This window comes from Eptesicus fuscus, chromosome 21, assembly GCF_027574615.1.
Source record: "Eptesicus fuscus isolate TK198812 chromosome 21, DD_ASM_mEF_20220401, whole genome shotgun sequence".
In the NCBI taxonomy this organism is placed as follows: Eukaryota; Metazoa; Chordata; class Mammalia; order Chiroptera; family Vespertilionidae; genus Eptesicus; species Eptesicus fuscus.
In genome coordinates, this window is record NC_072493.1 from 1,088,980 (window position 1) to 1,112,501 (window position 23,522).

A 23,522-nucleotide genomic window follows, 5' to 3' on the forward strand; every position below is an offset into this window, starting at 1 on the left:
AGTGATTCCAGGGTACAGTCTCCCTCTGAAGTCAGAAGACTGAACCAAACCAGGGCAAGAGCAGAGAGCAGTGTGGGTGCCACTGGGCCTTATTCTCCGAGATTGGGGGGGGGGGGCACAGAGCGGGGCAGGAGGCAGCAGTAGGAGCTGAGGAAGCTGCCTGTTCTGTTGCCATGGCAACTTCCCCTATCTGAGCAGGAGGAGGGGAAGGTGGGGACACGTCCTCCACGGTCACTACGGCCCACTCTGCCGGCCGGCTCTGCACCCAGCACTTCCCCTGCCTCGTGTTGGTTAATCTCACCAACCCTTAGGGGCACGGGAGTGTCACGGGCCTCTCCAGGCACTCGGAGTGGTCTGTGGCCTTCAGAGGAGGAAACAATGAGGGTCATGATGGCCCAAGAGCGCCTCATCACACCTGTGACCCGCAAGGGTATCGGCCCCAGACCCTCGTTCTGCGGCCGAGGCTGGGGGGCGGGGCAGCCTGCGTCCTCTGTTGCTTCTCGGGAGCCACCAGACAACGGTCACTCCTCCCTCGGGGACCTGCCGCAAAGGTCCCTGTCCCTTTCCTCTGCTAAGCAGATTCGGCAAACCCACGTGATCTTATCACCCTCCTAGCCTCGACCAGTCACCTTCATTCTTGGTCCCCCCACAATCCTGTTCAGGGAAGAGCGAGACTCCTTGGCCCCGGGCATCTCAGAGCGTCCGTAAGGGGCAGGTGGCGGTCTCCCCGCGGGCCAAGGGCAGGGCCTGGGGCTGTGCGCTCAGCTCACTGGGCGCCGCGGAGGGCAGGGTACAGATGCTCCTTCACCACGGACTCTACAGGAAAGGCCCCCCACAGAGCCGCCTGCCCACAGCCACTCAACCCGGCGCTGCCAACGGCACGAGAGGCCCGCGCCCAGCCGCACCACGCGGTCCCGGCCGCACCGCAGTCCCGGCCGCACCGCGCGGTCCCGGCCGCACCGCACGGTCCCGGCCGCACCGCAGTCCCGGCCGCACCGCAGTCCCGGCATTGCTTTGTCTGCAGACACGGGGGTCACCGTGGGGACATAAGCCCAGGCGCTCCCAGGACCAGAGGGACCACCAGGGTGCGGAGCTGAGAGCGGGGAGGGGGTTTGGCTGGGCTGAAGGGCTCGTCCTCCAGGGGCCCCAAGCTTAGGTCTGGAGGAGGAGCCCAGGCCAAGACTGGCTAAGGACCCGACTGGCACAGTGCCCCCCCCCAGGCGGATGTGTGCCAGGCCCTCTGGGGCGGGGCTGCTCGGTGCAGCTGGGGCTGTGGGAACGGCCACAGGCTCCTGCTCTCCCAGAGCTCAGTCTGGTTGGGGAGAGGCAACGCCACACACGCCACACGCCACACACACCACAGGTCTGCAGGGCCCGGGAGGGGCCGGGGGGCAGAGGGCACGGCGCGCAGTCAGACCCGGATTCTCCGGGGGGGGGGGGGGCTCTGGAATGTCTGGAAAGAGGAGCTGATCCTGAAGGTGCGGGGGAGGAGGGGGCAGCGGGTGGCACTGAGCCCCCTCCGCGCCCCGCAGGCCTGATGGCCACCCCTCCCCGCACGGACCGGAGCCCATCACCAAGGAGCCAAGAGCCCAGGACACCCCACACTCGTGAGGGAAGAGCGGGCGCTTTTATTGACGTCGGTGACCAACAAATCCACGACGCGGCCAGTGAATTGTGACAACCACTAGAGATTTATTAGCCCACAGCCACTCTACTACAAAGTTACAGTTACTATGGGTGGGCGGAGGCGGCGGGATCGGAGGTGGGACCGCTGGGACCTACGGTAGAAGGTTTGGGAAGGAGGGAGGGGCGGCCAACCCACCCCTGCCTGGGACGGGGGAGGAGAGCAGAGCGGCTGCGGCAGCAGTGGGGAGGCCTGGGGGGCAGAACCAGGAGGGAAGGGCCTGGCTGCGGGGGCGGCAGCAGGGACTGGGGTGGGGGGAGAAGGGGCACAGGAGCAGAGGTGTGTGGAGCTGCTGGCTGCTGAGCAAGGGGTGCCCTCACCCTGGTGGTCTCGGTTCGGTGCGTGGGGCCGGGGGACGAACCCTTTCCTTCCAGAGGGACTCTGACCAAGAGGGCCATGGATTTAGGACTCGGGTGCTTCCTGCTTCTGCCCTGACAGGGGCCTTCATCTGCTGGGGTGGCATCTGCCTGGAGCCCCAGGACCCCCTGAGGGAAGCGCCCCCCCCACCCCGTCCGCTGCACTGGAGGTCGGGGAGCCTGACCACCATCACACAGCGGCACGGAACGGGCTCTCTGCTCGGGGTGGGGGCAGAGCCCACCCGTCCTCAGACCACAGTCCACAGGGCCAGTGCTTGGGCCCTGCCCCCCGTCAGGCCACACAGCCTTGGGGACCTCCTCAGTTCTCTGCACGGGAGTAAGCACAGGCCCGCCACAGCACGTCACACACGTCCCCCTCCACCCGCGACGGCGCCACACCCAGTCACCTTCAGCGGTTACGCCCCCTGGCGGAGCCGTCGGTGACAACGCGGACGGGCGACGCAGAGGACAGCGAGGGGATTTCGCCGCGGACCCCCTCTCCTCCGGGACTCGCACTGCACAGCCAAGGCCACCCTGTCAGGCCTGGAGGGTCCGAACGCGCAAGAAATGAAGCAGCATGGGGGGGGGCGGGGGGGGAGGGCAGGAAGGCCCAGGCGACCGGCTCCCCCTACTGCTGCCGCCGGGGCGGGCGGGGCCGGGCGGGCTCTTGCCGGCGCTCTGACCACTGTGCTGGAGGGGGCGGCGGTGAGGGGCGCCGTGGGCCTGGGGAGTCGGTGACTTCCACCTCTAGGACGATGGTGGGGTTCGGCCACATCCCCTTTTGTCGATTGCTTTTGAGTCTGGGGTCCCAGGGCAGAGGTAGGGGCACAGCTGGCCACCCCAGGGCGATGATGCCGGGAAATAACTGCTGTGTCTTCAATGCTGGGCAAAATGGCTTCAGGGGCCGGCTGCCTGTGACCGGACGTTGGTCTTCGGCTCCGGGGCCTGTCCCCTGCCGGCCCAGCGGCTGTGCAGGAGCAGCGCGAGGGGAATGAAAGCAGGGGGGCTGGGTGGAGGGGGCTCCTGCAGGCCGGCTGCCTGGGGGTTTCCCCGAAGGCTGGGCGACAGCGAGAGAGCCGAGCCAGGGATGGGCTCACCCGGGGGCCCCGTCCCTGCAGGCACTTGGCACTAGGGACAGCGCTTGAGGGGGGAGCCGGAACCTCGCAAGGCGCTCTTCCCATGGGCACACGGCTGCCTGGGCTGTGGGCCGCTGGCATCAGCCAACTGAAGTGCCGATGGCCGGAGGCCAGCCCAGGCCTCGGTCGCCGGAAGTTACCCTCCCCCCATTCCTACCGGAGGCCCTAGGACGCTCGTGGGGGAGGGGTATATGGCAGGGCACACTTCAGGGTGGTGGTCCCTCCTCTGCCCCGGGGGCCGGCAGGACACCAAGACGGAGGGAAGCTGGGACTGGCCTCGGGCTGGGTGCGCACCCCTCCCGGCCTCCCCCCTGCAGAGCCAGCCCCTGCGGCTGGAGTCGAATTCGCTGTAAATTCAGAAGGAAAAGCACAGCTGCTCACCCCCCGCCGACAGCGGCCCGAGACGGGGAGACGGGGAAGGCGATGCAAGCACGGCGTGAGGCCCCATCGCCGTGGACACGCTACCTCCCCTCCGCATCCCCGCCGCCCACCTCTTCCCTTCACCGCGGGACTCCGCCCTCCCACCATCCACCGCATGCCTTTGCAGTCAGTCAGACTCAGAACCAGAACCTTTTCCAGACCCACGAGGAGTCCCGGACGAGGGCTCCCCAAGGATGTGCCTGGAAGGAGGGCCCGGAGAAGGAAGGGCTTGCACCCCAGGGCTGAGATCCAAGCGGGGGAGGGAGGAGGCACTCGCCAGGCCTGAGCCCTTGGACCCACGCACAGCAGGCCCAGTCCCGGCCTGGCTTTTGATGACGGAGCTGCCCCGACCAGAGAGACCCCAGGAAAAGATGGTTCCCACTGCCCCTCCCCTTCCAGCGCCCCGCCCCACGGCTGCCCCTACCACCTGCACAACCCCAGAAGCCGGAGACCCTGGCACTGCCAGTCTGAGTCACCAACTGCAGGGGCTGCCCGTTCGGGGCCCCGACGGCGGCCTTGGCTCCACAGCTCCCTCCTGAGGATGACGCACTGGAGGCGGAGCGGAGGCGAGAGCTGCGGGCAGCAGGGTGGCCCGCCCCAGGCCTGGGTACTGGGACCCTGCCCAGCCCGTGTCACCATGTGCTCTGATGCCTGGGGCCGGGCGGCTGTGGTCGGTCCCTCCCCCTTCGGTGCCAGCCGCTGTGCTTGCTGGTGCAGAGAGTCTGAGAGGCCCGAGCTCTGGTTCCCGGGGATGGTGGGCACGGGCCGGGTGGGGGGCGGGCGGGAGGCCGGGCCGGGGCTCAGTAGAGGCCACAGCCCCGCAGGTTTTTGGCGATGATGACGTCCGTCACGGCGTCAAAGACAAACTGGATGTTGTTGGTGTCGGTGGCGCAGGTGATGTGGGTGTAGACTTCCTTGTGGGCCGACTTGTTCCTGCTCTCGTACTGGGCCTGGATGTAGGCCACGGCTTCCGTGAAGGCGCTGGGGCCTGCGGGAGAGCGGAGAAAGGGGACAGGTGAGGCGAGGCCACCGCCGGGGCCCCCGGTGACAGCCGAAGGAGAAACCCGGCGGGGTGAGGGAAACGCAACCGCTCAGCTGCAGACCCTGCAGGCGGGTCCTCTCCTGTCCGTGACCCCCCGAGCAGGCCCAGGTGGGTAGAAACTGGTGCGGTGAGCCCCTTGGCCTCCTCCTCACCCTCCCCTCAGGCTCCCCGTCCGGCCCTCGACTTGTTCCCTCCCTCGGGGTGTGCACATCGCTCCGCTCCTGGGGGAGCCCAGGCGGAGGGTTCCCAGGAGAGCAGCCGCTGTTTGGGGAGGAGAACCGGGAGCTTTGGTGGAAGCCCCCCCAGGCTCCAGGAACTGGGGCCCAGGCACGGGCAGGCTGCCAGGACCCTCGGAGGGAGGGCAGGAAGGGGGGCTGGCCTTGGGAGCCACCGCGCTAAGTCTGGGTGGCTGCTGTGCAGACTGGGAGGCACCTCCCTGGAGGGGGCCCAGCCCCTCAGAAGACAACTCTTTCCCAAACCTGGGCTGGAGGGGCCGGCAGGTCCTCACTCAGGCCTCCTCAGTCCCAAGCCAGACGTGGTGCCCGACCTACCCCGCCTGCTCCCCCTGCCTCCCAGGACACAGCGGAGGTTAGTCAGGGCGGCATCCCTGCACCCCCAACTTACAGCTAAGAGGGGGCTGGCTGGGGGTGTGGGGCCGCTGAGCCCCATCCACTTCTGGCTGCACGGAGCTGGGGGCCTGGATGCGGGGCAGTCGGCTTGATCTTGGGGCAGGGGAGGGAGGCCGGGGGCCTGGTCAGGCTGGGGACGCCCACTCACCTCTCTGACCAGGCCTGACTATCAGGGAGAGCTGGTGGGCCCCTGGGCTGCTCCGGCCGCCCGACAGTTAGGTAAACCCATGCAACATCATCATCATAGCACCCTCCCCAGGAGGCCCGGTCCCTGCCGCCTGTGCAGCTCCCTCACCTCCCAATAGGCCATTAGGATTTCGTAACCACCATGTGGGAGGTGTCATGACAGTTGTTAGTTATGACCACAATGGTCACAGGAAGAGATGTCCAGTGAGCACTTGCTGTGTGCCAGCTGCCAGGCCAAGCGCTCCATGTTCACGAGCTCACATGGCCCTCCCGGCTGCTCTGCGAGGGAGGGCTGGACAATCACTGTCATTATCCCCATTGCACAGACGTGAACACTGAGGCCCCGGGAGGTTCTGCAACCGGCTGCGAGTGGCAGAGCCAGGGGCAGGACGCTTGGGCTGCTGGGCTCGGCCCCGCGGTGACCCCAGCATGCTGGTGTTGCCCCCACTGATCATCTCTATTGACAGATGACCAAGCCGAGGCTGAGCTCACACAGCCAGGGCTCTGGCCCTGCCTCCCCTGGCCAGGTGGCCCCACTGGCTGCCCGGCGCCCCGCCCCCCTCACTACAGCACATGGTGGGGGGCTGCCTTTGGTTTTGTGTGGGATTCTCTGTGGTTGAGTCGGGCGCACCCTCAGGGCACACGCGGGGAGGCCGAGCTCCGGATGGGGGCCGGCTCCCCGGGCGCCTGGCGGCCAGGCTCCTGCGTCCCCACCTGTGTACTCGGGGAAGCAGATGGTCAGCGGGGACTTCCTGATCTTCTCCTCGAACAGGTCCTTCTTGTTGAGGAACAGGATGATGGACGTGTCCGTGAACCACTTGTTGTTGCAGATGCTGTCGAAGAGCTTCAGGGACTCGTGCATGCGGTTCTGCAACGGAGCGGAGAGGCGGGTGAGCGCCGGGGCGCGGCCAGACCTCCCCCCCGCCCCCGGCCACCACACAGCGGGACAAGCCACGGAAATGTCCACCGACGCGGCGGGACGCACCACCGAGGGACGGAGACAGGAGGACCCACAGGACAAGCGGGCGTGGTCCCGCCTCATTCCACACGCGGCAGGCTGGAGCGGAGCAGGGCGGGCGGGGTGGGGGCGCTGCCCCAGCCCTCCTCCCCCAGAGGGCTGACCCGGCTGGGGCAGCGAGGTCGCTGGGGGGACTCCAGCTCACGGAGAGGACATGCACCATGCACTCGGGGCAGGGCCACCACTATCCAACACGTCTACACGGAACCGTGGGCCATGCAGAGTCCTCTACCGGGCGTCATTCCGATTCGCCAGCGGGGGTGGGGGTGCACGCATTCCGTTGGGGCACATTAACCGAGGACAAAGAGATCCTCGAATTAATCCCGAGTTGGAAGCAGACACAAGGGGACAGCGTCTGGGGGGTGATCTTGCTGTGGGTGGAGATTGGGTTGGTTGGCTGGGCCATGGCTGGGCCATGGCTGGGCCATGGCTGGGCCATGGTTGGGCCATGGCTGGGTCATGGCTGGGCAGGGGTTCGGCTCCTGGTGAGCTGCTTAACCCGGCAAAACAGATGAAAACAGAGAGGAAGATAAAAGCCCAGCGGAAAACATGAGAGAAAGAGAGGGGAAAAAACCCTGAAAAATTGGTTCAACCAGTGTCAGGGCCGGGAAGTCAACGCAGGTCCGGCCTGGGGCCCCCGTGCAGGCTCAGAGGCCACGGCCCTGAGGGCCCGCGGACTGCGTGGCTGGAGATGGACGCGAGGGGGCGGGGCCCAGCCTGAGCCCAGCGCCTGGAGAGGGGGAGGCGAGAGTGGGCGGGCGGGCGTCACACAGCAAGTCACCCGCGGAGCCCGGACCTGCTGCTTTCAACTCGTAGCTGGTGGCTGCACTGGAGGGAGGCGCTCATACCTGCCCGGCGTGGAGGGTCCCTCAGAATCTGCTCATGATTTGGCCTTGGTTTGGCAAATTAGGGCCCTGTAGTGGTGGTGCCGGCGGTGGTGGTGACGTTGTGGCAGGCTGAGACCCGGTGCCGCCGAGGCCACTGGGTACGAGGGCAGGATGAGGCCCCGGGCTCCTGGGTGCGGTGGACACGGTGGCTGGGCGGTGGGCGGTGGGCGGCAGCCACCAGCTCCAGGAGCCACCTCCAGGCAGCTGTCCCGGGCAGTCCAGACTCTCACCTCAGGCCAGGGAGGGACCGTGGGGCTGACCAGAGAGGAAGGCCGGGACCGAGGGCTGGTCAGCAGGCCTCGTTCTTGCTTCCAGGGCAGAGTCCGTAGCCCACAACTTGTCCTTCGGCCACACTCCCGGACAGAGGAGCCGGTGGCTGCCACGCACCGCGTGGAGTCCCGAGTGCAGGCTGCCCTTCACAGCCGCGCCAGGCTGAGCGCCCACCGTCAGTCACCCTTTTGAGGAGCAGGACGTCGAGCGGCTGCCTCTTGGCAGGGCCAGCGCTGGACCCCGGGCCACGTCTGTCTGGTTCCCAGCCGCCCAGCGCAGCCGCGTGTCCTGGACAGACGGTCGTCAGCTTGGTTCCGTAGCAACGGTGTTGCTCTCGCTGCCGTGGGCGACGAGCCGCCTTCCCGGCCGCTGACCAGTTCTGACGCCCGTCCTGCCCCGCGGGCGCTGCTCTCTCCTGGGCTGTCCCGCTGGCTGCTTTGGGGAGGAAGGGCCCAGGAGGAGCCCGTCCCCCGCCTGGGCCCACCTGCCTCGGTTTCCCCAAGATCCTCCGCTCCAGCCCCAGGGAAGAAGGCAGGGCACACGGGGAGGAGGGGAGGCGAGTGAGAGGGACAGGAAAGGCAGGAAGGAAGAGGAGCGTGGAAGGAAAGCGCCCGGACACTGCCCAGCTCAGCAGCCAGGGCTGGGGAGGAGTTTGCAGACGGCTGGCCAGGCCGGACAGGGCAGGCAGACGGGAAAGGCTGCCCGAGCTCGGGGCCTGGCATCTGCCCAGCCCCACGGTTAACGGAGACCTGAGGGCCAGGGAGCTTCCGCCCCGTGGCTGCCAGGCCCACCCAGACATCCCTCTGCCCCTGCCCTGCTGCGGGCGGAGAGCCCTGCCCGTGCCCCGCGGCCTGGCACTTGGGTTGGAGCTGTCCGCAGGCCTGGCCGGCAGGACCCAGAGGAGAGGCCCGAGGGAGAGAAGCCCTCCCGACCCACTCTCCAGCCCTTCCCTTCCTCTGAAACCCACGGCCCTGCTTCCCACTCCAGGCGCCGCAGGGAGAGGTGAGCCAAGTGGATGGAGCTCGGACCCAGGGTGGCCACTCAGACCGCGAACGGCGGCCTGGAGCGCACAGTGGACCAAGGCAACAGCGACACGGGTGCCGGGCAGCCAGGAGCCGCCCGGGCTGGGGTGCGGTCAGGGTCGGGTCCAAGCACAGCACGGGGTGCACGTCTCTCCCCGCCCCCCGACGCCGGTGATGCCACAACCTGCCGAGGTCACTAATGAAGACGGCGCCACCAGAAAGAGCTGCACGGCTGAGGCCCCGAAGCCTCCCCCAGGACAAGGCAGGGCTGGGGGGGTTTTGCTGAACCCCAACTCAGGGGTGCAGCTGGGCCTGAGGAGGAAGGGCACGTGGGCACCCAGCCTGTGGTGCGAGTCCGGACCACCCACCCGGGCAGCGGCCTCGGCCCCATCTGCCCGAAGCCCCATTGTGTGTGGTCTCTCGGGACGGCGGCTGCTTCCCCCACAGCACTGCGCCCCGCGGCCCCCACCCCGCGGCCCCCACCCCGCGGCCCGTCAGAGCTTCACCGCCGCCGGGGGACCAGCAGGCAGGACTGGTGAGGAAACGGACCCAGAGAGAAGACAGGCCGGCATGACGCAGGCCTTCCTCCAACCTCATTGCTGCCCGAGAGGCTCGGGGCTTCGGGCCTGTGCGGGCTACAGACAGAGGAGCTGGCCAGTGCCACGGGCGTGACCCCAGTGCCACGGGCGTGACCCCACAGCCCAGGAGCCCCACTCCTGGGAGGGGCTGTGGGCTTGTCTCGGCACCCTCGGGGGTGGCCCACACCAACAGCCGGCTTCCCTGGCAGGCTGTGTGGCTGGAGGCCAGACGAGGACTCTCAGAGCCCCCCTGTCAGGACAACCACCAGTGACAGCACAACCACAGCCTCGGGGCGGCTGTGCCAGGAACCTTCACCTGGGCTCTAGTCCGTGGCCAGTGACCCCACAGGTAGCTACTACTGTCGCCCCGCCCCCGCCCCTTCGACAGGTAACAGGAACCGAGCGGAGAGGGTGCTGCCTGGATTGGGCAGCACACCGGGACTAGGAGCCGAGCGACCCAGCACCCTCGCCAGCTGAGCGACCCCCGCTGAGGCCGATGGCCATTCCGAGGCCCCAGATGGGACGCGATGCACATCAGAGGCAGCAACCTGGGCTGGTCTCCTCCAGAGGTGCCCGCCGCCCGGCCTCCCCCCTGCCCGGCGCCACCCTGCAGGCCTCCCCGCGCAGCAGCCCAGCCACCGCAGGGACGGCCGTCAGGGCTGAGAACTGCTCTTTCCGTCTCACGCACATTCTTGCCGACACCCCCGCCCCGATTCTTTTAGGACTGGCTTGCTTCGGGCCTGACCTGATGCCCCCAGACTCTGTCCTGTTTATCAGAGAGGACCCACTGCCTGAGTCTGTGTGTGTGGGGGGGTGCCTGTGAGCAGATGCCCACGGCCCCGCCCCAGCTGCCGGCCCGTGGCTGCCTTTTCTGTACCGGTGTCACCAGACATTCCCCAACCACGGCAACCCCAGCCGCTCTGGAGCTGCGTGGACCACCGCCGCGGTCTCACCCCACCGCGCCCACGCCTGGCGGGCCCAGGCCACTCACCGTGGTCTCGTCTTCGTGGAGCACCTGGTCGTAGCCGCTGAGCGCGACGCAGAAGATGATGGCCGTGACGTCCTCGAAGCAGTGGATCCACTTCTTGCGTTCAGACCGTTGGCCCCCGACGTCAAACAGCCTGCGGGGAGACAGGGAAGCTGGGGTGGTGGGCCGTGGGGCCCAGGCAGGTGGGAGGGGGTGCCGGTCAAGCCCCGGGGCCGGAGGAGGAGGAGGGGCTGGCCCTGCCCCGAGCAGCTCCAGGAGCCCCGCTCCAGGTGCCCAAAGACCGACACAGCCATTCGTGGGGGGTGGGGGGCGGCCTTCATTGCGGTCTGCCCCACCACCGCGCTGTGCTTACACGCAGCGAGTCCTACCCGCCCTCGCGTCTCCAGAGCCCTCCCAAGGGTGCGCCTCACCTGGCCAGGACACAGGGCTTCTACCTGTCTACCCCTCCCGGCCTCTCCTCCTGCTCCACCCGACACCCAGGCATCAGACCTATAGGCACGTGGGGCAGGACAGGGGCTCCCAGGCCTCAGTGTGCGAGGTCACCCAGGTGGCCATGCCACCCTCCGGCGGGCTCACACCTCGGGATCCGGTGCCGAGGCGCTCAGAGCTCGCTGTGTTCTGCTCCTGGGGAGAGCCTTGCTCCTCCCAGGCCTCGGTTTCCCCAGATGTGCTGGGAGAAGGTGGGCCAGCTGATCCCTAAGCCCCTTCTAGCTGAGATTATGTGGGTCCTTGGGGTCTCATGGGTATTGTTGGGCTTACCCATGCTCACCCTCTCCCCCTCCCACCAAGGTGTCCTGGGAGGTGACCCACCTTCTCCCCCTCAGAGGTCACCCAGGGACAGGCTTCCTCCCATGCCTCAGAGCCCCACTCCAGGACCCCTCTTCCGGGAAGGCTTCCTGCTGACCCCACCCTGAACTTGGTGGGAAACAGACCTACAGACAGGTCCCTTCTCCTAGCTAACTGCCTGTCCCCACGCGAGAGCTACAGAGGCAGGCCGCTACCTGGGGCTGAGGCCGAGGGGCTGGCAACACCCATGTCCTGGTTGGGGCTCGGAAGTCCCCCGGCCTCACCTGAAGTGAAGGTTCTTGAACGTGAAGTGGGTTTCTACGATGCCGGTGGTTTTGACCCTGGTTCGGAGGATGTCCTGCTCGGTGGGCTGGTAGTCGCTGGCGCCGATCCGATCCAGGCTGTCCAGGTAGCTGGGGACGGCACACAGGGGACCGTGGGGCAGGCTGCAGGCACAGCTCTGAGCTTGCTGGGCCACCCCCTCCAGAGCCCGGTCCCCCCAGCAGGGCCCCTCGAAGGCCATGGAGGGAATGATGGCACCACCTTGTCCAGGGCCAGGGGTGGGGGTGGGAGGGTGCCGCACATCCTCGAAGAGCCTCTAATTCAGACCACAGGGGCCTCTGTGCACAGCTCCAGGGACGCTCAGACGAGACCCCACTTTCCAATGAGACTAACGGGCTTATGATGCTGCTTTGTCGTTTCTTCATGACAAAACGATAATGGCCAACACCTGGACTCTATTCTTCACTGGTGATCAAGTTCCATCTTTAATTTCCAAGTTGCATGTACTACTCTATAGGTTACAGAACGGAGGGTCGATGAAGGTCAGACCTTGCCCAGCTGGGAGCTGGGCCTTGAGCCTGGACATCTGGCCCCCGAGTCCACCCTGGAGTCTCTGTAGTGTTCCCAAGAGGCCCCTAGCATCCGCCCGCCCTGCTGTGCCTCCTGAGAGTTTACCCAGGGGTCTGTGGGACGGGAGGTTCATAGGTCACATAGGGGGCAGTGGCTGGCCTGCCTGGGACCAGGTCTTTTGCACCAGGCCCCCACTTCTGGAGACAGACCAGGCCTTTGCACCCCACCTGCCCAGGCCGAGCACCTGGAAGGCTTTGGGGGTCTGTATGGGTTAGGTGTGAACCCAAAGCCAGGATGGGATCTGGGAAATCAGGACTGGGCTCCCCCAGGGCCAGCCAGGCATCCACTCCTCGTGCCTGGGGGCAGGGAGCCGCACACAGCGGGTAGGATCCCCAAGTGTCGGAGGCAGGGTGAGAGGCCCATCCTGCCTCTCCCTGTCACTGTCCCAGCGGCTCTGACCTCAGCCCCACCCAAGCCCTGCCCTCCACGCGGTCCCTGCTCTGCACGCGGTCCCTGCCCTCCACTCCACACAGTCCCTGCTCTCCACGGGGTCCCTGCCCTCCACTCCACACGGTCCCTGCCCTCCACGCGGTCCCTGCCCTCCACGCGGTCCCGGCCCCCCCGGCGGCCGCCCCCTGCCTGGTCACTCACTATTTGGCAGAGTCGTTGAGCTGATACTCCCGAGAGCGGTTGAAGCACTCCTGGATCCCCGAGTCGCCCCAGAGGCGCACCATGGCGGACAGCAGCTCCGGAGAGAAGGGCTCGGTGTCCTCCATCCGACTCACCACGTCGCACACCATCTTGGCGTCGGCCTGCGAGGAGACATGGGTGGGGCTGTGAGGCTCGGTGGGGACAGAGAACCTGCTGGACACCTGCCAGGGCGCCGGGACAATGCTCAGCCCCAGGCCTGGTCAGGAGAAGCGGGCCACTGTCTGAACATCTGCCCCCCCCGCAGCCCCGACCCCATGCCTCCGGATACGGGCACAGTCTGCTGTCCTAGGCCCCGAGGGACCAGCCCGCGCCAGGCTTCGGGGACTTCCAAAGCAGGGGTTTCCGACCGTGCCCGCAGCTCTGCGCCGGTGGGCAGGAGGGAGTGGGCAGGGCTCTGTTCTGCCCTCCAATACCCTGAGCAGCCCCGCTTTCACTCATTTTGAAGACTGGCATTTTGCAAAGTTCTTTTGGGGGAAATGTCAATGTTTTTGGCTAACAATTTTCTAGACTTCTTTTTTAAAAAAAATATTTTTATTGATCTCAGAGAGGAAGGGAGAGGAAGAGAGAGAGAGAGAAACATCAGTATGAGAGAGAATCATGGATCGGCTGCCTCCTGCACGCCCCACACTGGGGATCGAGCCTGCAACCCGGGCCTGTGCCCTGACCGGGAATCGAACTGTGACTGCGCTCACAGGCAGAGCTGGGACTCAGACCAGGAGCCTGACTCCAAGGCTGGCCTCTGTGATCAGACCCCCCGGTGCTGGGGCCGCCACCGACTACAGCACCTCAGAAGGCAAAGAGGCCAGGCGGAGGGGTCCACACCCAGGGGGACACGCATTTCCAGAAAGGTCCACGCTCTCCAGTGCCTCCGGAAATGACCTTTCAAATAAACGCTTGTCGCGGGGTCGGCTTCTCGAGGAACCTAAACCTGGACAGAGTGGCCACCTGAGCCCAGGCCCCAGGAAAACCATGTCCTCCGAGTCTGCACACATCTCTCTGGGCGACGGGACCTTGCTCAGCACACTCTCCGGACCCCAAAGCAAGGAGCCGGCCACCTGCCTCGTGGATGGAGTGCATGGTGAGACAGAGCCCCCGGAGGTGGCTGGGAGTGGGTGTGCTAGGCCCTAACCTCATGGGCCCCCCGGAATCTGGGTCTAATTCATGGGCACAACAGTTACTACTAGACCATTACTCTACTCTCAAGGCCTTTCAACCCCCTGCCTTCGGACTGCGCCAGAGGAGAGCCAGTCTCCCCGGTTCGTGGCCCGTGGCTCAGGAAGAGAGTGGGAGGGGCTGGCAATTCACAGGTGTCCTCTGGGGAGGGAGAGACACAGAGGAAATGAGGTCAGCACCGGGGAGATGTGTGGCCCACAAAAGATTCTGTGCCAAAGGCATGTGGACTCGTCTTCTGGGGAGACTTCCAGAATCGAGCTGCCCGGCTATGTAGCTATTTCCAGGCCAGGGCTGTCTGCTGCAGAAGGCCAATGAGAAAGTTCTGGCAGCTGGGTCCCCTCCGGACGCTTGCCCTGGGAAGGAAGCTGCTGCTGGCCTGGAGGCGGGCAGGCCACGCCCACGAGGCCAGCCCCGCCCCAGGCCCCGCCCCCAGACTCCTGGGCCTCCCTCCGCGGGCCTCCTGGCCTCCCCAGGGCCCTGGCTGGAGATGAGTTTCTTCAGGGCCCGGGCCTTGGGTGCCCTAGGCAGGCAGTGGCTCGGGGAGTGGGGAGGGGGAGAGGGGAGCAGGGGTGGTGCCTCCACCTGGGGCTAAAACCAGTGCGAGGCCTGTGACTCAGGGACCCACATGCTGCTGCTGCTCCCAGGTGGCGGGTGACCGGGAAGCCCCAGTCCTCTCCCGCTCTCAGCGTGCCTGCCCGCCTGCCCGTCTGTGGAATGCAGCCAGCGGACCCGGCCAGACCTTCCCACACGTCCTCCTTCGGGCCTGCCGCCAAGGGTTCTGCCAGGCCTGTGAGAAGGCAGTCAGGGCCTGAGGGTGGGCAGGGCAGGTGACTTCCTGCTGAGGGAGGGACACATTCCAGTCGGAGCACCCAGAGCCTCGTGACACCTCACAGGGAGGCCACGGTGAGGGTGTGCTTTATAATCGCCTCCCCCAAGCCGCCGTGGACTCCCAGGTTTGTCGCTCTGTGTGTGGCCTGCCGCCCTTCCCAGAGATGTGGTCACACCGGGAAGTGGGATGGGGTAAGGGGTGACCAGGGGATGTTGGCATCAGCCCAGCTGAGCCACTAGCCATGATGGCCACACGCTTGCCATTCACTGCCGGGGACTCGGAGGTGCCCAGGTGTACGCACCGTCTAGACTGGGATGCCTAACGTCACCGTACGTAACACTCAGGCCTTCAAAACCCTTCCCTTCTTTTCAGGGCGACATGGCCTTTCCGACAGACATCAGCGGCAAAGGGCGAACGTTTAATGAAGGGCCTCTGCCCTCCCGAGGGACGAGATGTCAAAAATGTGGGGAAGTGAACGGGAATTTTCACGCAGGTGACCCGGGTTCAAATCCTGCCTCTGCAGCTTTTTAGCTGCGCGACCTTGGACAGACCACTTAACCTCTCTGGGCCTCTGCTCTCATTCGTTCCCACCCCCCAGGGTTGTTTGTGCCGTTGAGACAGGCGAAGGATGGGACACAGCTTTGCAGCATAAAGAGCCCTGCAAATGTTAGTTATTATGAGCAAAGATGAAGTCCCTCAGACACAAACAACAAGCTGAAGGAAAGCGGGCCTGCTTTGTACAAGACGTCAGGCAAGCCTGATCCTCTTGATAACAATAATCACAGTAATTATAATAATAACCCCTTCCACTGGGGGAGCTGCTTTGGCCTTTCAGAGTTTCCCCTCCATCTCTAATCTTTTAGGCCAAGAGAAGTGTGAGTGCGTGAGTACACACACACACACACACACACACACACACACACACACAGTCCTCTGGTTGCAGGGAAAAGCCTCCATCCACTCCGCCCCGCCCTTGCGCTGCAGTTGTCCCGGCTCCCACCAGGGGGCAGGAGTGCACAGGCCAAGGGGAGAGGGAGCCAGAGCTGGACAAGCCGAGCACCAGCAGCCAGGCGGGGCAGGCCCATGGGCACAGCTGCCTTCCTTGGCTACAGGCTGTTCCTCCAGGGGAAGCGAGCGGCAGAGAGGCCCGGCAGGCATGGCAATGCCAGCAGGTGGAGAATGGCAGTGGCGGGAGCAGGGAGCATTCTGGGCACTTAGCGACGGCCAGCCCCAGCCCCCCAGGCCTCGGCATCTGTCTTTGTTAGTGGCAATGATGGGGGCACTGCAGGCATTTAGTGGTTGGAGACCAGGCGTGCTTGCGGCTCTTTCTTCCCTTGGGCTCAGGGGTCTTAGTTGCAGCAAGCTGTCAAATCGCAGGGTCTATGGGGTGGGGTGGGGGGTGATGGGGGGATCTGGGGACCTCCTAGATCTACCACTTGCCTTAGGGAAGGGAGCTTTCCTGGTTCCCCAGAAACATCCTGCAGCAGAACCAAGGATTTGGTGCTGTTTCCCCTCTTGTCCCCTTTCAAACCTGCCCAACCTTCTCCATCCAGCCATCCATCCATCCACGTATCCCGGTAACACCTAGCTAGGATGCATCTCTTTTGAACATCATGCATCGACCCACGTAGCCACCAGCTACTCTTGTTCACCCATCCACTCACTGCCACACCCGCCCATCTCCTTACCTTCCTCTGTCCTTCCCCGGCATCTGTCTATCCATTCATTATTCATGTGTGCACCATTTCTTTCCTTCCTCCCCATCTCTCTATAGCCACCCACCTATCCAGCCAACCCTATACTCATTTATCCACTGCACACCCACTACCGAAGGGTCTTGACCTTCAGAATGTTCATAGTGGTTGAGAAATGATGGCCCCCAATTGCCTGGACACAGATGAGGGGGAGCCGGGGGCTCCGGCCTGCTTGGGAGCTTTGTTGTCATGGTGACTCCTGGTCTCCTAGCTGCCACCTCCTCTGAAAAGGGAGCTGGAAGGTGAGCGCTCAGCCCCAAGGCCAGCAGGGCAGAGGGAAGGAAGGAGAGAGGGAGGGACCCCCTCCCTGTCCACCTGTCCCAGCAGCCCAGTGGCTGAGCGGACATTTGCCCTCCAGGGAGGCGGGCAGGACGACTGTTCCTGGGAACCCCGAAACCCAACCCCGCTGCCTTCTAAGCTGAAAGGGACAGGAGCTGCCTGCCCCCACCCCCACCCCCCCGCCATGCCGCTCCTTCCACTCCCTCTGCCCGGCCAGCAGCAGGCAGTGCCTTTGAAGTTGGGTCTTCTGTTCCCACTGCAAACTTTCCAACCGCTCAGAACCAAAATCAGAGGCCCACACCCGGCTCGCAATGTAAAACGCCACCCAGGTCTCCCTCCCCGCAGTGTCATCTTAATGAGATGGAGCCGGCTTCATGTTTTCTGAACTGCCAGGTAAGTTCTCTAGGACCCTGCCCTCCTTGTAGCTATGTGTATCCTCAGCAGAAGGTGCAGGGAACGACTTGAGGCGAGTCTGGGGTCTGCAGGCAGCTCAGCCCGCTGGCCGCGGCCCCGGCTCCGGAGGCTGAACACACGCGGCGCGAGGGGACCTGGGAAGGCAGCGGTGAGGTCGGTTGGGGGTTCTCTCCTCCATTTCATTCAACACAACACGTTCTGGGCCTCTCTTCCTTGGGGAGCCTGGCCAGCACCCCAACTTCCCTCCCCAGCCCACTGGCTAGGCAGCCCCTGCCGCCTTCCTCACTCAGCTCGGCACTGTCTCCCTGCTCACACTGCTGGCTGAGGGCCACGGGGGACCCCGAATGAACACCCCTGAATCACGACAGGGAGGTTTCCACTTCTCTTTCAAGGACTCTGACTGAAGGTGGGGAAAGAAGTCCCAGCTCGGTACCACCGAGTCTCTGACTCCCCTAAAGACTTGCGAATCATCCCTTTCGACAGAGAGGGAGCAGGAGGCTGAGGACGGGTCTCCTCTGGCCTCCGAGGCATTGTGAATGTGCTGACCCGCAACCCCAACTCTGTCCTCAATGACTAGGTCAGGGAAGGTCCCTGTCATGGGCTGGACTTGTGCCCACCCGCCCCCCCCCCCCCCCCCCAATTCATATGCTGAAGCCCTAACTGCCAGGACCTCAGAGTGTGGCTGTATTTGGAGAGCGCCTTGAAAGGGGTAATTAAGTTACAAGGCGGCCAGTGGGGTGGGCCCTCACCCATCGTGGCTGGTGTTTTTATAAGAGAGCAGGACACAGGCCGCGGGAAGACCACGTGAGGACAAGGGGAGCCAGCCGGCCACGCCCCGAGGCAAGGAGAGGGGCCTCAGGAGAAACCAGCCCTGAGGACTCCCTGGTCTGGAACTCTGGCCTCCAGAACTGTGAGAAAATAAATTTCTGTTGTTCAAGCCCCCCCTCCCCCGGCCCCCTCCCCTGGTCCTTTGTTATGGCAGCCTTGCGAACCAATACATAATCCAGCCCCCAGATGGGACTCTCCTTCAGGCTGAGAGTGGGGGTTCCCTCTCCATCATCCCAAACTCTATCTACAAGGCTGTGTAGGGTCTCACGCCTACCTCCTACCTCCCCCTGAACTTCATCCCGAGGCACCTTGCCCTCACTGGCCACCTGCCAGCTGCCCTGCTCCCTCTCTAGGTTTTGCACATACGCGGCAGGCTCACTTCCACCCCAGGGCCTTTGCACTGGCTCCTCTTGCCACCAAAAATCTTTGGGAGATAGGCTCCTTTTTTTCCCAGTCTGTTTAAAAATGACGCCCGAGAGGAAGTTTTCCGACAGCATCCTCCCCCCGCTAACGCAGGTGCCTCCTGTTCTCCCACGCCAGCTCCCTTTCCTTTACTAGCCCTGACCCCAAGGTGTCATCAGATGTTTGTTTCCTCCTCGGCTCTCTCCCACTTGGGGAGACGGTGAGTGCCATAGGGCGGATCATCACTCCCGCGAGGTGCTGAGACACGGCAGGTGTGAACAGAACCAGGATGCTGTCCCGACGCCACAGAGCGATGGAGAGGGAGGTGCCGGCTCTGTCCCACAGAGGTGAACGGTGCCCTCCCCGGCGCCTACCCGTGGCCGCTGCACGCTGGCACGAGCACACGCGAGGAACGCACACGCGGGGCGGTCGGCGAAATTCTGAAACCGAGTCACGCCCGGGTCGGGCCGTTTACAGAGGAGAAGGAATTTGTTTTATGATGTAACTAGAAGCCCACTGCACGAAGATTCGTGCAATAGACCTTCATTCACCTGGCTGCCTGCACCGGGGACCCAGGCCTTGGCTCTGGCCACCGCCTTCTGCCTTCTTTCAGGGTCGGGGCTTGGCCCCGGGCAGCGGCAGCGATCTGGGTGCCTCCCACCGGCCCGGGTCCTTCAGCCGCTCAGTGATCAGAGCAGCGGGAGGCCCTGCCCCTCCCGCTGGCCCGGGTCCTTCAGCCGCTCAGCGATGGGGGGCGGGGCAGCGCGTCGGGGCCGCCATCTTTACTGGGTTAATTTGCATAGCACCCTGATTGGCTGTGGGCATAGCGAAGGTACGGTCAATTAGCATATTACCCTTTTATTAGGTAGGATGTGTGTGACACACCAGAGGCGGGGGAAGGGGGTGACATCACGTGAATCTGTTCAGAAGTAGCAGAATGAGTGGTTGAAGGCCGCCTACAGCCCCCAGGGCCCTTCTCCACTGACCCTATGCGCACTGACCTCGGAGGTCCTGTTTCAGGCCGGGAGGTTCCAGAGGTGGTACCCGGATGGGACCACGTGCATCGACCGGGTGTGTGCTGGGCGCTCCTCACAGCATTCTTCCTACCCTCCCAGACACGTGTGAGGTGGAGTTATTTATAGACAGAAAACATGTTTTTCCACGATCATTCAATGGACTCTAGAGCAGCTGTTTTTAATAATTCATGTCAGAAAAGGGAAATGTCAGGGCAAGCCATGAACATGAAGTTGAGGACACAGGTGGGGCGAGGACTCAACACACGGTGATGATACCAGTAACGTGGGCGCCGGGGCCCAGTGGCGGGAGGCTGGCGGGGCTGGCTGTGCCCAGGGCACCTTCTGAGCAGCAGCCAGCATGCGACCCCGTCACCATAGGGCAAGGCTGACCAGGGAAAGAAGTCTGACTTGTCCCGAGTGTTATGGGAAGCCACGGAGGCTTAAAGGAGAGAAGAAATGCCCGAACAACGTGGCTCAGTGGTTGAGCATCGACCTATGAACCAGGAGGTCACGGCGGGGCCACATGTCCGGTGTTGCGGGCTTGACCCCCCCAGTGTGGGGTGTGCAGGAGGCAGCCGGTCCATGATTCTCTCTCGTCATTGATGCTTCTCTCTCCCTCTCCCTTCCTCTCTGAAATCAATAAAAATATATTTTAAAAAGTAAAGGAGAGAAGAAATGACATTCTGTTCTTGAAGCTCGCCGTGGCTGCTGTGGGTGCAGGAGAGCCAAAGAGAGGAGGCTACAGGGCACACGCAGGAGGCGGGTGCGGGCAACAGATGAGAGGCACCGGAGGTGTGGGAGGTCGGAGCCGGAAAGGCCCTTAGAAATAACGCCACCCACGCTCTCTCCGAGGTGGGCCATCCGAGATTTCGGTCTTGGCTCTGCCACTAAGTATCTGGGTAGACTGTCCAAGCCTTAGCACTCGCATCTGACCAGTAGTCCCCACTCCTCCGGTGCTGGGCTGTGAGGGTTGAAGGAGGTGATACACCCAACTGCTGTGCCAGCATGTGGTGAGCCGTCAGCAGACGTCGGCTGTTACTATGCCCCACGGCTGGCCCAGGGTGAGCGGGCTTCCGGCGGCCACCCATTCCTGCACCCGTTTAAGTCACCTGCCTGGCGTGACCACTCTGCCTCTCCTGGTTTACTTCTCAGCCTGCTTCTCTTCTCGACGCTGTAGGTTCTGTGAGGCCTACTCCTCCCAGGGGCTTCCGCTAGCAGCTCCCATGCCTGGCGCTCCCCATGCCGACTTAGTTAGTAATATTCTGATATAAATATAAATATAAACATAGATCTAAATATGCCTCCAACGCCCAGGCTTCCGTGGTCAGAGGGAGGCTTTCCGAAATCATTCAGGGAGTTATTCGGCACCCTGAGTCGACAGCTTGTTGGAAAAAGTGATTCAGAGACAAGAAAGGAAGGGAGAGAGGAAGGCGGGGAGAGGCCCGGGAGGAAGGAGAGGAGGGCCTTTGGGGGTGGGTGCAGCTGACTGGGGAGGGTGCTCGGTAAACGGTGAGCGCTGGGCAGTAGCCGCTCCTCAGTCACGTGCGGACGTCACGCCAGGCCCTTCTGGAAAGGCCTCTATCTGAGAGAATTCGAAGCAGCTGATGGGAGGAATCAGGCCCAGGGCCCCACCTCTCCAGCGCGGATTTGCTCCCATTTCACCCTTCAGTAAGGAGCCAGCAAAGCCTTCCTTCTCCGGGAGACCTGGGAAGGCTGGCCGGGCCCCCGCCGCCCCCCGCCCCCGTCCCCCGCCAGCACTGGGGGCTGCGCCTGGAGCGGGAAGGTGAGCGTGTCCGCCCGGGCTCTGGGCTCCGGGCCTTGCTGGGGCCGCTGACCTGCCTTTGGGGTCAGGCAGGCCTGGGGCTGGGTCCTGGCTCTGCCCCCTATCAGCTGTGTGCCCCAGGGCAAGTCACGCAACCTTTCTGAGCCTCGGTTTCCTCATCTGTAAAACGAGTCCAACCCGATTACTTACGGAGCTCACAGGGATCGGGCAAGCTTTGCCAAACCTCGGTCCTTTCTGTCCTGCTTTCGCCATCTCTGCCCAACCCGTGGAAGACCCCTGGCCTTGTGCGTGTCATGTTTCTTTACTTGGCTCAGGACACACTCCAGCGCCCACCCTCTGGCCTTGTTCTCTCTGGGCACCATGAGCTAGACGGGCTGCGTGCTTGCTTTCTGGCTTCGTAGGAAAAGAAACACATCCCTCTTGTGATGGAGAATGTGCCCGAGACTCAGCAGCGCCACGGAGCCCGGCCTGCGTGTGCTCCATACGAGGGGAGCTGTTACTTCCCCGCTGTCATCGCTGTCACCCAGAAGTGCAGGAGGGCGGGAGTGGCCGTGAGTCTCTCCAGGCACCTGCTTCAGGAGCCCTCCCCCAACGTGGGGCGCCAAGGCCTGGACCCCAGCCTGGGTTCCTCCCGCCCCTCTCTTCGCATACCACCTCGTGTTTGCACCTAGGACAAAATCGTCCTGCACAGAGAGAACTTATTTTTAAAAAAAATTATCTAGTTCTCCATAAAGGAGGGAATCCGCCGGGCCCAGCCCAGCTGCACACATTTTCCCATCGTCACAAAGCCCTCTCCTCAAATTCAGCAAAACCTGAATTTGGCCCTAGCTGGTTTGGCTCAGTGGATAGAGCGTCGGCCTGCGGACTGAAAGGTCCCAGGTTCGATTCCGGTCAAGGGCATGTACCTTGGCTGCAGGCACATCCCCAATAGGGGGTGTGCAGGAGGCAGCTGATCGATGTTTCTCTCTCATCGATGTTTCTGACTCTCTACCCCTCTCCCTTCCTCTCTGTAAAAAATCAATAAAATATATTAAAACAACAACAAAAAACACACCCTGAATTTGTAAGAAGGGTAAAGTACTCTGCCCAGCATTGCCTGGTGACTTGTCAATCTGGCCCAGATGACTAACCCAGAATTTCCTAATGCAACTCCACCAGGAAGATGTAACTTTCATTAAAAAAAATAAACGAATAGGAAACAACCCAAATCCCAAGCTTACGGAAAATGCTCCCCTACAGAAACAAACACGCAAGCGAACAAGCTGACCAAGCAGAGCAGGTGTGCAGGCCGGCCTGTGTCTGCAGAGGAGACGGGCTTGGGTGGGACTGGTGAGTCCCAGGTCCAAGAGCAGAATCGGCACTCTCCGGCGGTGTGAGCTCTGCAACTGGGGGTCAAGGTGGGCCCGTTGGGGAGGCTGCTATGTGGGTGAGGGGCAGGTGTGAGTGTTTCCTGGAGAGAGGGGTCGCCCTTGACTGAGCTGGGAAGCAGGTGGACTTAATCTGACCCCACCCTGGCACAGGGATCCCTTGTCCATCCCAAAGGGCTGTTTTCTCAGTGAGGTGACGGCTAATTCCTCACAGGCCTCGGTCCTTTAACCAGGACCTAGAGATGTTTTAAAAGCCGTTCACACTCAGAGGGCTCCGTCCCCGCCTGGGGGTTAGGCCTGGGGGACGCACTGTGAGGGGCCCGGCACCACTCTTGGGTAATGTGCCCCTTGTAGGAGGAGTTCTGGGGTGGCAACAGCTTCCAAAGAACCGGGGTGTCTCATTTTATTCCGAGAGAAGACACGTGGGTCCCAGAACCAAATCAGACTCTGGCCTGGAGCCCTGAGATCCCATCACAGCTTCTGCTCAGTTTCCCAGAAACCTCCCCCAAAGCAAGGCGCTCTGGCTGCAGACAAAGGTGTGCTTTCCTGTCCCCACTGCCCTGGGCCCGGGCCGCTGGGGCCCAGCAGGTTGGGGGGAGAGGTAACAGGCACCTGAGGGGTTCTGGTCTTTTGACCCCTGGATCCTTGACCTCCACAGCTGTTTGCCTGTTCCCCGGGCAGGGGCTGGGGCAGCCGGAGCCCAGTCCACTGCTGAAGCTGCTCCCGCGCGACCAGGGACCACCTCAGCAGCCCTGTTTGTGCAGGCGCCCTTGAACGCAGCCTTGGCCACCGGCTGCAGCTCAGCTCCGCCTGGGAAACGCACGCTCCGCCTGCAAGGCCGAAGGCCTCTGTTTAGCTGAGCTCAATTCCCCAGCCCCTCACCCTGGCAACGGGTCTTTGGGGGATTTACATCTCATGCATCACAACAGGGGAGCGGCCATTCAGCAAGTTGGTGGTGGGGGGGAACCCCACAACACAAAATCAGTGTGCCTTAACCCCTCCCCCCACCAAGAGCACAGCCACAAAACCAAACAGAATCAACAATAAAAATTTCCCACAAGCCCATTGGGCCTTGGCCGACAATCAACAACCAAACAGGAATTCAAACTTAA

The 23,522-nt window shown here is 63.5% G+C and overlaps 1 protein-coding gene across 3 annotated transcripts in view; it reads right to left on the reverse strand.

Moving 5' to 3' along the window:
* The window catches only part of GNAO1 (G protein subunit alpha o1), a 115,314-nt gene that overhangs the window by 4,819 nt on the left and 86,973 nt on the right, over positions 1 to 23,522 (reverse strand). The window contains exons 4-8 of one of the 3 annotated variants that reach the window (XM_008152327.3): positions 12,506 to 12,666; positions 11,287 to 11,415; positions 10,220 to 10,349; positions 6,168 to 6,321; positions 4,397 to 4,584 (exon numbers count right to left, since the gene is read on the reverse strand). In XM_008152327.3, coding sequence (XP_008150549.1) covers positions 4,397 to 4,584; positions 6,168 to 6,321; positions 10,220 to 10,349; positions 11,287 to 11,415; positions 12,506 to 12,666 — 762 coding nt within the window. Of the gene's footprint in view, positions 1 to 4,396; positions 4,585 to 6,167; positions 6,322 to 10,219; positions 10,350 to 11,286; positions 11,416 to 12,505; positions 12,667 to 23,522 lie in introns of those variants that run through there. The other 2 variants (XM_054710423.1, XM_008152325.3) reach the window with 2 other exon arrangements.